The 12,585-nt window shown below is 35.4% G+C and overlaps 1 protein-coding gene across 1 annotated transcript in view; it reads right to left on the bottom strand.

Annotated features, from left to right (window-relative positions):
- Positions 1-11,903: 11,903 nt before the first annotated feature.
- The window catches only part of LOC110425503 (FKBP-type peptidyl-prolyl cis-trans isomerase), a 1,305-nt gene continuing 623 nt past the window's right edge, over positions 11,904-12,585 (bottom strand). The window contains exon 2 of the mRNA XM_021440427.1: positions 11,904-12,019. Within this exon, the coding sequence (XP_021296102.1) occupies positions 11,904-12,019 (116 nt within the window). The remainder of the gene's footprint in view (positions 12,020-12,585) is intronic.

Raw genomic sequence — 12,585 nt, 5'->3', positions numbered from 1 at the left:
TTTAATTAGGGAACAGGGATTTGAATTTTGTTTTTTTAAGTAGCAGGATTATACATGAATTAATGAGTCAAATACTTGGGTGAATGAAATGATTAAATGGTCTCAATCAAATATATTTACAATGACAATGACAAAGGAATATATATAAAGTGCACAATTAAAGCTCGATCCATCTGTGGCTTCTGCATCAATGGTGTACATGCAAAGGAAATCTCTGGGATTTATGCAATATCCTGTGGAAGCATTGGCTCTGGTTGAAAGGATTGTAGCTTAAGAGGAAAGAAACTGGGTAGAAGAGAGATTCTCCAACACAGTTTCTTATTATGCATAACAGCCTTGAAAGTGACCATGTTTCTCCAAGGACAATGATTTGTCAGCTGAACGCATTTCACTTTTATGCCTTAACCTCTTTATTCTGGACCTTAAAACAACAGCTGAGACTATTTGCTAGTGAGATGGGGTGGTTTGGGAGAAATAGAATTAATAATATTGAGTTATTACAATTTTGGGTTGGATAGATTTTAGATTCAAATTTAAGTCATTTCAAATTCAAGTATTTGATTCTTTGATCAATTTGGGTTTGATCGGATTTGAATTCGAACATTTTAAAAACAAGATTCCGAGTTAAGTTATATTTTGTTATTTTTAAATTTGATTAATAAATACACATATTAATTTAATAATTTTACAATTATGAAAGACACGAAACTATGCATTTATATTCGAAAACATCCTATGTTCACTAATAAAAGTTTGGAAGAAAACTAACATTCATTTTCCAGGAAGGTTTGAGGGCAAATTGAGTTTGAAATAGGAGTTACACTGTTGTATTCGTGTTGGAGTCCATTGAAGCAAAGCTTTTATAAGAACAATTTGCAAAGGGAATCTTAATTAACCATAAGCTAAGTTGGCATATACCTTTACTGTAAAAAGATGCTCTTCATCATATATATTTTAATTTTGCCTTTCAATTTCCCAGGGAAGAGGAGATTAGACTTTTGATATTTGACTTGACTTGCTCACTGTTTCACTACTGAATAAAAATTGCCGCTCCAGAGGAAAATGCCACTGTATATAATATTTATATGTTAATAATTAATTAAAGCTTGCCATTGTCTATAATCAGATGTGCTTAATATTCTTTTGATTTTACAGTCTCCAGGGTTTTTGTTCTTGCTTTCGTTGAAGCAATGACTATATTCCATATTCTAGCATTTCAAAAGTTGAAACTGCGTTTATGTCAAGCTGGAGATATATTTAAACCCATTAATCCCCCCACTTACCCAACACGTGAAACCATTACCAGCAAAACTTTGCTTTCTGTCTTTTGTTCGATTTTCAATATATATATATATATCTCCAGGAAACCAGCCCAACCCAAATCAAACAAGTGCAGAGAGAAACAGGAAATTAACTTACTGCTTCCAGGGAGATGAGCAGTTCTCCTCAAGGGGCTACAGCCAAGGATGGTTCCCCAGGAGACAATCTTCCTCGGGAAAGTTCTCAGAGTTATTCCTATCCTGCCCAGAAAAAGCAGCAGTTTTCACAGGGATATCCTTCCTCTTCTCAGCAGTCCCAGCCTTCAGTCCAGGTTCTACCTTCACAGCAAGATACTCCAAAAATTGATTATCAGCCATCAAGGAGTCCTGCTTCTGACAAAACCAAGCAACTGCAGCCTTTAAATGGGGTTCCGGGTCATCAAAGGTCCAATCAGCAGCCCCCGCCCCAGCCCCAGCAACAGCTGCCCTCAGTTCGGGTTCTTCCTTTGCCAGAAAATCCTCCAAAAGGCAATTACCATCCACCAAGTTTTCAAACATCGGACCACTTCGTGGAGCCTTCAAATGGGATTCCTTCGCAAGGATATTCTACAAAAGATAATCATCATCTTCTGAGTGATCAAAGTTCCAACCAGCCCCCTTCAAAACAAAATCCTGGAAAAAATGATCATCATCCACCAAGCAATCAAACTTCCCACGGTTACCAGCCTAGACAGCCTCCAAATGAGGTTCCCTCGGGAATTTATCTTTCAAGAGATAATCTTCGGAGCAATCAGCCCCAGAAAAAGCAGCCTCCAAATGGGTTTCTTTCAGAAGAGCAGCATCGTTCAAAGGACAAACATCCTCCCACCGATGAAAAAAGTTCCAACGTCTATTCTCAGCAGGACCTTCCTTCAGCTCTACCGGCTCCTACAAAAACCAATTTACAAGTGCCAAGTACTGCACAAGGTAATCTTCCCAAGCAGCAGGCGCCTATATTTCAGGCAGATCCTCCTTTACAACCACAAGAAGATGAATATCCCATCAAAAATTATGCAGGGATTGATGCTAAAGGCAAAGTATTGGGTAACGATGCACCCGTGTTAGCTTTTCCAGATCCGAGCTATTTACCAGAACGCTACCTTAATCAGCTACCGCTGAATGTTCCTCCCGCTCCTCCTCCTCCTCCTCCACGTACTTGTTGTTGTAGCATCTTATAAAACAGTAGTTCATCTCTCAACAAATGAAGCTTGCTTTGTACATATAATCAGCAGTAGGTTGAAAAGAGTTGGCTTCCCATTTGTCATTAGTAGCATTCAACTCTGTGTCACAAATTATTGCTATGTTCCCTAATACATCCAAGGAAATTGAAGCACATCTTTGCACTCATGAAGTGACAACCAAGAGTTTCATCACTTTAGTTAATTATTTCCTTTTCAAAAATCCCCAAAAAAAAAAAACGAGAATAACTAGGAAAACATAAACACTTCCAACTTCCAAGGCCAATGCTCTTCCTCATAGGAAAAAAAAACAGTTTAGCTAATTTGTTGTTAATAGATTGTACCTTATTTTCCTGCAAATATTGGTTCAAGTAGTTTCTAAATTTGCTTAATGATTTGCATATAGTTTCCAAATGCTCTTTTCAAGAATAAACTTTTGGAGTCTGCGGAGGGGGATTCTGCATTGGCAGCCTTATCCCATTTTAGCAGATTTGATGCTGATGAATGAGGGGAAAACGGCAATGTACATGGTATTTTGAGTCTAACAATGGAGCTGCTATGGTGATGGATTCTGGTGCCGCTAAGCTAGCTGATGTAAAACCAAATGATGTAAGCATGAATGAAGTGGTGGAATCTTGTAAACTACAAGCCAAGTTAAAGATGCCTTAAATTTTATAATGTAATAGTACTAATCTTTTTCTTTTTATCTAGAAAAACAGATCACGCCTTTTTCCAAGCAGAGATTTAACTAAAAAAGAAGCACATATTTTAGTTGGCATCCTCACTGCTCCACTCCTGCTTTCCACTGAAAACTCTGCTTGAAAAGGACATTCTTTATGATAATAACTCAAGCAAAAAACACCTTGAAGAAAGTGTAGTAACTTATTTTCACATTTGGTTGCATATTTCTGATAGTACTTATCCCAAACTCTGTTATATGTTACAAAACAACATACCAATTCTGGTAATTTGTAATTTGAGATTGACAGAGTGAAGTCTCAAAAATAGAGAATATAGTACAACTGGCTTCAGGAAAGAATACTGGTTTTGGATCAGGAACTTAAGTCTCATGCAAGTATAGACAGTACAAGCTTGTCAATTTATATTATCAGCTGAACTTAGTACGGGTTTTATATCATCTAGTGTACTTTCTTCTTTACTTAAAGGTAATTTCCCCCAAAAAAGGAAAAGAAATACATTCCTCCAGGTAGTACAATAGTTTAGTAGGGAACTTGTTCAACTTTTTTGGTTAGTTTGTGCAGTACATTAAAAAATGAATTGTTGGTTTTATTCCCTATATCTACTTTACTGATCTTCCCTCCAGCTGAGACCATTCCAGATATCCTCTTTTCTTTTTCTTGGAAGAAACTAAGATTATCACCAAACCAATAATAGCAGAGAGAAAAACAGGGAAGTTCCAGGAAAGATGTATGATTCTACTGAACGGTCTCCCTTGACGAATTCTATTTTACAGTCAGGAAACACAGCTGAAGGCTACAAAGAGGAAGATTCTTACCAGGCTCATAACCAGAAACAAAAGCAGCAGCAGCCACCACTTTCAGCAGGGAATTTTCCTGAACAACATCATCCAAGTCACTTTTCTGAGAAGACTGCCCAAGAACACACTCCTGTTAAGGTTCCTTCACAGCCTTCAGCTAATTGGGTTTCTTCAAAACAGGATGATTGTTACATCACTCCCCAGAAACAGTTGCTTTTACCTCCAAAGAATAACCATCCTGGGCGAAGCAGTCAAAGTTCTTATCAAGAGCCACAGCAAAATTCAGCCACGGGGAATATTAGTTATGAGGAATTTAGGACGAAAGAGGAACAAGAAGAATGTAATTCTTCATCAAGAGATCCCAAGACAGGATTTCCAAATACCTGGCCAAAAGTATCACCTCCTCCAGCAAAGGTTACTTCTCCGCCGGTAGAACAACCACTTCCAGCAAAGGATTTATCTCCACCATCGAATGAAGCTTACCCCCCAACTCTTCCAAGGACCGTTCTGCCACCTTCTCCTCCTCCCCGTTCTTGTAGCTGTTGTATTATCCTATGAAACCTTTGTTGATTCATCAGAACTGTTACTTAAACTAAACTACTTTATCTATTCTATCTCTTCATTGAAAAGCTGAACACTCTTTTGATGGAGTAAATACAGTAATATTCTAAGTGGCTTGGCTATCATATCTATACACAATCTCCCCATGCCAATTCAGAATTTTAACTATGGAGGATTTAATTTTGAATGTTTGGGGATTATTTGTGATGTGTGATTATTGTTTTTCTTGATGTGTAAGGCTTGTGTTAATGGATTATTATTCTTTTACATGTGAAAATTTTAAATTTTATAAATTATTTATATTGGATGTTACGTGTTTATTTCATAATTATGTTAATTTTTAAATTTATAAATTTTAATTTAACGGATACGTAATTATTTTTTGAATTATCACGATTCTAAAGTTTAAAATTTTTTACTATCGTGTATAGGATAATGTTTTTTTAAATTGGCATAATATTTTAAAACACTCTAAATTATGCATGAAAATTCAAATATTATCTTTTTCTTTTATTGGGTTCAATCAAGTTAATTTAGATCCAATAGACTCCTATGACTAATAGTTAATTGATTGCCATTAATCAAAATATCATTTATTTTTTTATTTCATATGACGTTGATATAAAAGATGAAATTATCACTTAGTCATATTATCATGTCACATTATTATTTATTGCTATACATGGGCATGTCATGTGATATAAAATAAGAAATGATATTTTAACTAAAAAGGATTGATCAATTGTTAATTATAAGAACTTATTTGAATTAAAATAAAAATATAAAAATTTATTAAATATAATTTAAAAACAATAACTCATTTAAATTTTTTCTGAACAGTTTAGAATTTTTTAAGCATATGCTAAAAGAATTTTTAAGTAATTTAGAGCTTAGACTCTCCTTAGCATGATTCTTTAGGGTTCCGAAAATGGACAATGGTGCTTTAGGATAGGAATTAGAGTTTATGCAATAACCAGACAGTGAAATAAAAAGTTTGGGATAAAAGATTAAGTACTAATAAAGTTTCCACATCTTGGTATAAATTATTATCATAATATTCAATTGCATATAGACACGAGGTAGAACTGTAACTATATAGCTGTGAAATCTTCACACCCTATCGACCTTTCATATAATTAATTAATTAATGATACTTATATATGAGAATAACTCCCTCCTTAGGACCCTCTTAAAGAATCCTGCAACCACAAGCAAAGTTAGCATTGAACTTTAATTTAAAGATGCTTTGATCCTAATATTTTAATGTTATCTTGATATGAAAAAAGGTGGGAAACTGGTATTGTTATAATCTGACAAAGTCTCATTCATATATAGACAAATATTGATGGATTTAGCTGATAAAGTGATTTAATTATTCCCTCCTTCCTGGAGGTTTGTTTAATTGCTGCAACATCGAGATCAGAAGCAATGGCATTCTTTCAGGAAATATAATAGTTGGAGGGAATTTTAGATTTTAGAGAACTTTCGGTGAGTTTTATATTAAGTATTTCTCAAAGGGACTTTTAAAAAATTGGGTTTACAACAACTGTATGTAGTTTTATTTTATTGATTTTATATATACAATCGATTACGATTTAAAATAATTAATGCTTGATTTAATGATAAAGAAATGTATGTTTGGAATAACCTTTTCTCGAAGTCCTAAAACCTTGGGTTCTGTCCTAGAGTATAAACATTCGAAGAAACCAAGATAGGCCCAAACAACAAGGTATAGAGTGATACAGGAGACTTTCCAGGGAAGATGAGCCATTCTCCCCAAGAGTCGCCCCCAAAGGATGCTTACCCAGAGTCAGGAAAACCTCCAACTGAGGTTCATTCTCCCCAAGAGTCTCCTCCAAAGGATGGTTACCCAGAGTCAGGAAAACCTCCAGCCAATGTTCATTCTCCCCAAGCGTCTCCTCCAAAGGATGCTTATCCAGACTCAGGAAGACCACCAGCTGTGCTTCTATCTGTTAATCCAAATAATCCACCGACGACAAAAGAGTACTCAATTCCAAGTGGAGCTGATGTTCCAAATGTAGCTGAGCCTGTGGTGGCATATCCGGATCCGAGCTATCACCAAGTCGAAGCTAATGTTTCCTCCAAAACAGGGAATCCTCCTGTTTCTTTATCTGCATCGAATCCTCCGGAAGGGTATCCACAAGCTCTAGCTTCACCAAAAGTAAAGCCGTCTTCTGGTTGTTGTAGTAGTTGTAGCATCTTATGAAACCTGTAGTTGATATCTCAACAAGTTTGATATTAACATTTAGCCATGCTTCAACATTTACGAACAAAAGGAAAATTAAAAAAAAAAAAAAGGCTAAGTCCTCATCTATGTTGTATCTCTCTTTCTAATGAATTAAATTGCATAAACTCTATTAGAAGTTAGTTTGTATTACATAGAAATCACTGACTTGTTGAAATTGAGGTATGAAGCTGTACAACATGGGACTAGAAGGAGGCACAAATCTCCACATAACGCCACTAATTTTCTTTTTATTTTTTTTAGTTGCTGCATGTTGTGTTGATGTAGAACGTTTAGCAAACAATTTCTTAGAGCAATTTGAGCATCAGAAATCAAGACAAAAGTCCAAAAATCATAAATGGGCATATTTATAATTTTAATGTTTTTCTTGTTTAATTAAGAATCTTACATAAGAATTATAAATATAATAGATTTTTTTAATTTTATTTTACTTGGACGACAAGTAAGCCTAGGTTTACAAATTTATTTTTTTTGTACTTCAAAGAAGTTTAGGTTAGTATACTTTTTTATTTTAATTTATTTTCATTGCACTTCAAGTTTAAGTTAAGTAGAATTGGATTATTATAAATAGCATCATAGGTTTAGTTTTTAGACAACTTTTTTTTTTGAATTATTAAATAATATTATATTTTCTCTCAAATTTTGTATGTATGTTTTTGTGTTTGAAACTTAGTTATCAATTTTAAAGGTTTTGTCAAGTGTTAACTTTTGTTTTCATACTAACTTGTTGCGTCATGTGTGCCCACTGACCATGACATAAAGGAACTATCTACAACACGTTTAGTGCTTAAGTGATTCCGATATTATTGCTTTTTATTTTCTTTTGTTAACTACTTGAATTTAAATTACCAAAAACTTTAATGTAATTATTATCTTTCTTCCTTTTTATAAATAGTATACTTACAATTCTAACAAAACTTGAACAATGATGAAATCCGAATTCGAAGTTGAAATTTGTATAGAACAAACGTCTGGATTTGGTTAATTAAGTTTTTGGAGGGTGTGATATGCTTGCTGCATTTGCAGTCTTATCCCAATGGTATTTGGCTTCGGATAAGCTGATGTAAAACGTATTCTGTTGATTGGAATAAGGTTCTGACAATCTGCTAAATTTGAAGCCTACAAGCTAAGCATTGAATTGTTAAGTCTTAATCATATATTTAATATTATCTGCTGTTTGTCCAGAAAAGGAGATTTAAGTTTGATTCTTGTGTTGGAATCCTCTTCCTAAGCTGCCATGATTGCGAGCTCGAACAACTGCCACATCCAGGTAAGGGTTCCTTCTACATAAGTGCAAAGACGTGGAGATTGTCATCTTTCACCCAAGAGCCATGTTGAAAATTCTGGGCATGAACCTTAATCAATAAGACCCAATAAGAGTTGAGTGAAGAATCTGTGCTTGATTTAGTGATGTAATTTCCACTGTTTAAGCTGATGCAAAATAACTGGCGTGAGCTTGCGAGAATTCCTTTACAATGGGAATCTTGAAGGTTAAAACCCACAACCACAAGCCAAATCAGCACCGCATTTGCTGTAAATTTATGTCTTTTTTTATCAGAAAAAGAGAACCCAAGTTTGATATATGCTTCTCTACTTGTAGTTGACAAGAAATTTCTTGCTTGGCAAAAGGCTTCTAGTAATTGGTAAGAGCTCAAACAAAATCAAACGCCAGGTTCGGGTACAAATTAAGATAGATTCCCCCATCTTTGATTCGTCCCCCCCACCAATATTGTTTCGAAAACAAAGTTCCAAGCCTCTTGGTCTACGTACGAATATGTTATATTCTGCTTGCTGAGTCTGAGATTGCAATACAGGACTGGAATATTTTTAATAACTGCGTTTATGGTAAGCCACAGAAGTTTACTTTCCAACCTGACCTTCGAATATCAAACAATTTCAAGACCTTCCTTAATTTTCTTGCCTTCAAGAAATTATGATTTAAGGAACCAATCGAATTGGCAAGTAGAGATAGGAGAGTTCCAGGAAGGGAAAACGATGAGTCGTTCTTCTCAAGGGCCTAGACCAGAGGGTGTTGACCAACCCTCCAGGAACGCAGTTGAAGGCTCCGAAGAGATGATCAGTTACCAAAACCAGGCCCCCCAACAATTGCAGTCTCAAACTGATCAAGCTTCTTCAGAGCTGGTTTCTGGAGAGCTACATCGTCCCAATGACAATCAGCCTCAGCGTTCAGCTCTGGCTTCTCCAACTGAAACAGGTGAACCTGTTGCAGCTGCACCCAAGATGGTTTTGTATCCACGACCACAACCTCCTTCGCCAGAACCCATTCGGAGACATCAGCCTTCTGGTCGTTGTTCCTGTTGTAGCATTTTATGAAAACCGCACCAAGAAATTACGAAATTTTACACAACATTGAAATAGTTCATTTTCCATCTTTCCCGTAGGTTAGCGGTTTACCTCTCCAATCTCCACTAGTAAAGAATGCTTTCTTTCTTCTCGCGTTTCTCCACATATGTATATGTATTTATTGACCATAACCTTCTCTATCTTCTCAAGTTCTACAAATTCATATCTAGCCAGATACAACACGTGGTGGAACCATTAATATTATTGCGTAAGTACCTGCCAAGTTGGTCCTGTTGAGAGTTGACCTTTGCATTGGACCAACTCGTGGAAGCATCAGAATATATTTTGCTTCGTTGTACTGGTTTTATATAACTAAGCGTGCTGTTTTCTTTAGGTTGTACACGTATGCTTGCATGTAATTGCAAGACTTTATGTTTAACACTTGTTTTACATATCATTACAAGTGTAATGCATGCATTATGTGTATTTAAGCTTCTGTTTAGGCTTAATGAAGTATGATTACAATCTGGCAACTTTGTTCTCATCACCTTTCTCCATGCTCTGTTTTATGGTTCCATAACAGAGGCTTCTGGCTTGTCTCATGTTCAACCTTAAGCTCGATCCTAACAGGTCCTGCATCCCAATTTTCTTGACCATGTTTAAGGGTTTCTTGGGGTTAAATCAATCCATTTTTTATTGTTAATGTAAGTATGATTTGCTCCAGCATAGCAGTCAACCTTGATTCTGTGTGCAATAATTATTCCTCTTAAAAGAAGAAAAAAAAAACAACAAAACATACTTAAATTCATGGTTAAAATATCAAGTTTTGGAGTTTTGTCAATGAATTTTTGCAAATACACGTTGATTAAAGATGAAAAGGATGGTGTTCAAATTAGGAATGAAATATTTGTGGCATTGGATTTCCATATTTAATTATGTTTAATCTTCCTGACAGCTAAATATAGAAAGAAATTCTGATGTGAGGCATAAGAGAATCTGGGGAAAACTTGAAACCCTCCAGGCGAGTGAGCATTTTACTTTCCTTGAATGGATGACTTGTAGTTACTTTTAATGAATGTTGTCTTTCTTCCATTTGAAATGTTCTTCACTGTGTGTGTCCCACTGCTACTTTCCACTTCAAAAGCCTAATGATTAACGCTTGAGAAAAGAAAATTTTCATTGCCAATGATTAGAGGTGAGACAGAACAAATCTATGGGGAAATTTTGGTATTTTACAAATGCAAAAAAAAAAAAATCACAGAAATTTGATGCATTATCAATCAATAAAATTATTTGATTGTGTAGTTGCAACCCATGATCACATATTACCTAAAATTATCGAATGTTAGAACCTTGGAGTATAAATAACATTATCCATTTTGAATATCAATCAATCAATCTGGGAATGGAATATTAATTTGTTTGAGGAAATGTCAAATATAAGCCTTTCGATTAAGCTATTTGCTAGATTTTATTCTTTCATTCTGTGCGTACTGGTTGCGCTATTCTTGATCCTTTACTCGAAGCAATGGCACTATAATATTTCCTGTCTGTGTGATCGGAAAATTGTGAGGCAAATACTGAATGGTAAATGTCTAATCCTTCATGTTCAATAAATATCAAAGAAACTAGATCAAACCAACCCAACAAGAGCAGATAGAAACCGGTGAGTTCCAGGAAATGTAAAAGATGAGTCATTCTTCTCAAGGGGAAACTTCGAAGGATGCTCATCAATGGAACCAGGATGAAGACTACAGCAGCGACAAGAATCAGCAGCACCAGCAACCACTTCTTGTTTCGAAAGATGTTCATCCTACGAGTTACCAGAGTTTCCATCGTCCCCAGCAAAGGCAGACTTCAGATGGTTTCATAGAGGAACCTCCTATGCAAGTATATCTCCCAAACCCTTGTCCAACAACTCCCACGACGGAACATTCAAACACAATAATTGCACAATCGCCTTCAGTTAATCCGCCTGAAGATGTCGCTGTAACAAAAGCTGAAAAATTGGCGCCAAATGTCCCTACACCTAAAGCTGAAATTCCACCTGCAACTGTTGATTCAACTGAAACGTCGCCCAAAAATGTCGCAATAAGGAGAACCACAACCTCGTCACCACCTTCACGTTGTTCTTGTTGCTGCATCTTATGAAACTGCAATTTGATCTCTATTGGACTATCATCAATCATGTTTCCAGTCATGTATCTGTAGTTCTATATTTAATTTAAACTTTGTCATTGTACAATAAGTATAGCCAAGAATTTCTTTTGATCCTAAATTTGCTTAACTCTACAATAACGTATGTCATGAAATCAAATTTTCCACCTCAATAGATCTGTCTTTTGGATTGAAAATATGAGTCTGTTACAAGTGAGATCTCTTATCAAAGATATCTAGACTAAGATAGATTTTTTTTTATTACATAATTGAGTGAAGTAAAATGTTACAGATTCCATATCAATAACAGACAAAATGAATCTTGAATAAATATCTTTTTTCACTTCACAAATATTTTTTGTTTGAAAATGTGATTTCTTTTTATTTAAAAAAATAAATTCAAAATTTCATTTTTAATGAATAAAAAAAAATCATTGACATGGACACAATCATAATTGGGAATATATCAAAGCAATGTATGATCTAATACAGAGAAGAGTCTGTAAACTTCAAAGACCTTTTTTGATGTGAGCTTGTAAGGATCCGGTAAACTTGGAAACCTCTCTCCCACTATTACATTCCACAGTCAGAGTCCTAAAAGGAATTTATTGCTTGACAAAATGCTTTCATTGGGCAAATGATTAGTAGACACCCAAAACAGAAGTAATCAAAGGAGAAACACAATGAATCTCTACTTTCCTCAACTTCACTCCTTTTGTCTTGTCATAAAAATTCGTTTCTTTTTCAGTTCCATTACCTGATTAAATTTATGTTTGAATCCACATTCAGCATCGATTTTGGGACTGAATATTGGGTTATGGGGATGCCCTCAGCTATTATCTGACAAAAGGTTAATGCAAGTGTAGGACCAATTTTTAGCTTGTTGCTCATGCTATTAGTTTTAAATTCCTTCTGTCATTTGTTATATGTAAAAACAGTGAAGGTTTATTCTTGCTCTCTCCCTTGACGCAATGACACTAAAAGATTTGGCTTTTTTGTAAAACTTGCGTTTGTGGTAAGCAAATACTCTACCACTGATGTCAAACCTTCACATTCACCAATTATCTAGACTAATCCGACCCAACAATTGTTAGAGAGAAACAGAACACTTCCAGGAGTCGGAAAAGATGAGTCATTCTCGTCAAGGGTCTGCTCCAAAGGATACTCATCGACGGTTAGGGAAGCAAGATGAAGAGTATGGGCAGAGGCATTCTTCACAGATGCACACGAGTAGTGAGAACAACCAAGATGAAGATTTCAGTGAGGGACATTCTCTACTAATGGAAATGAGTAGCGCGAACAAGAATCAGCAGCAACCACATA

This window comes from Theobroma umbraticum, unplaced genomic scaffold (assembly GCF_002168275.2).
Source record: "Theobroma umbraticum cultivar Fairchild unplaced genomic scaffold, ASM216827v3 scaffold_81.0, whole genome shotgun sequence".
Taxonomy (NCBI): Eukaryota; Viridiplantae; Streptophyta; class Magnoliopsida; order Malvales; family Malvaceae; genus Theobroma; species Theobroma umbraticum.
This window is presented reverse-complemented; position numbering and strand designations above follow the sequence as displayed.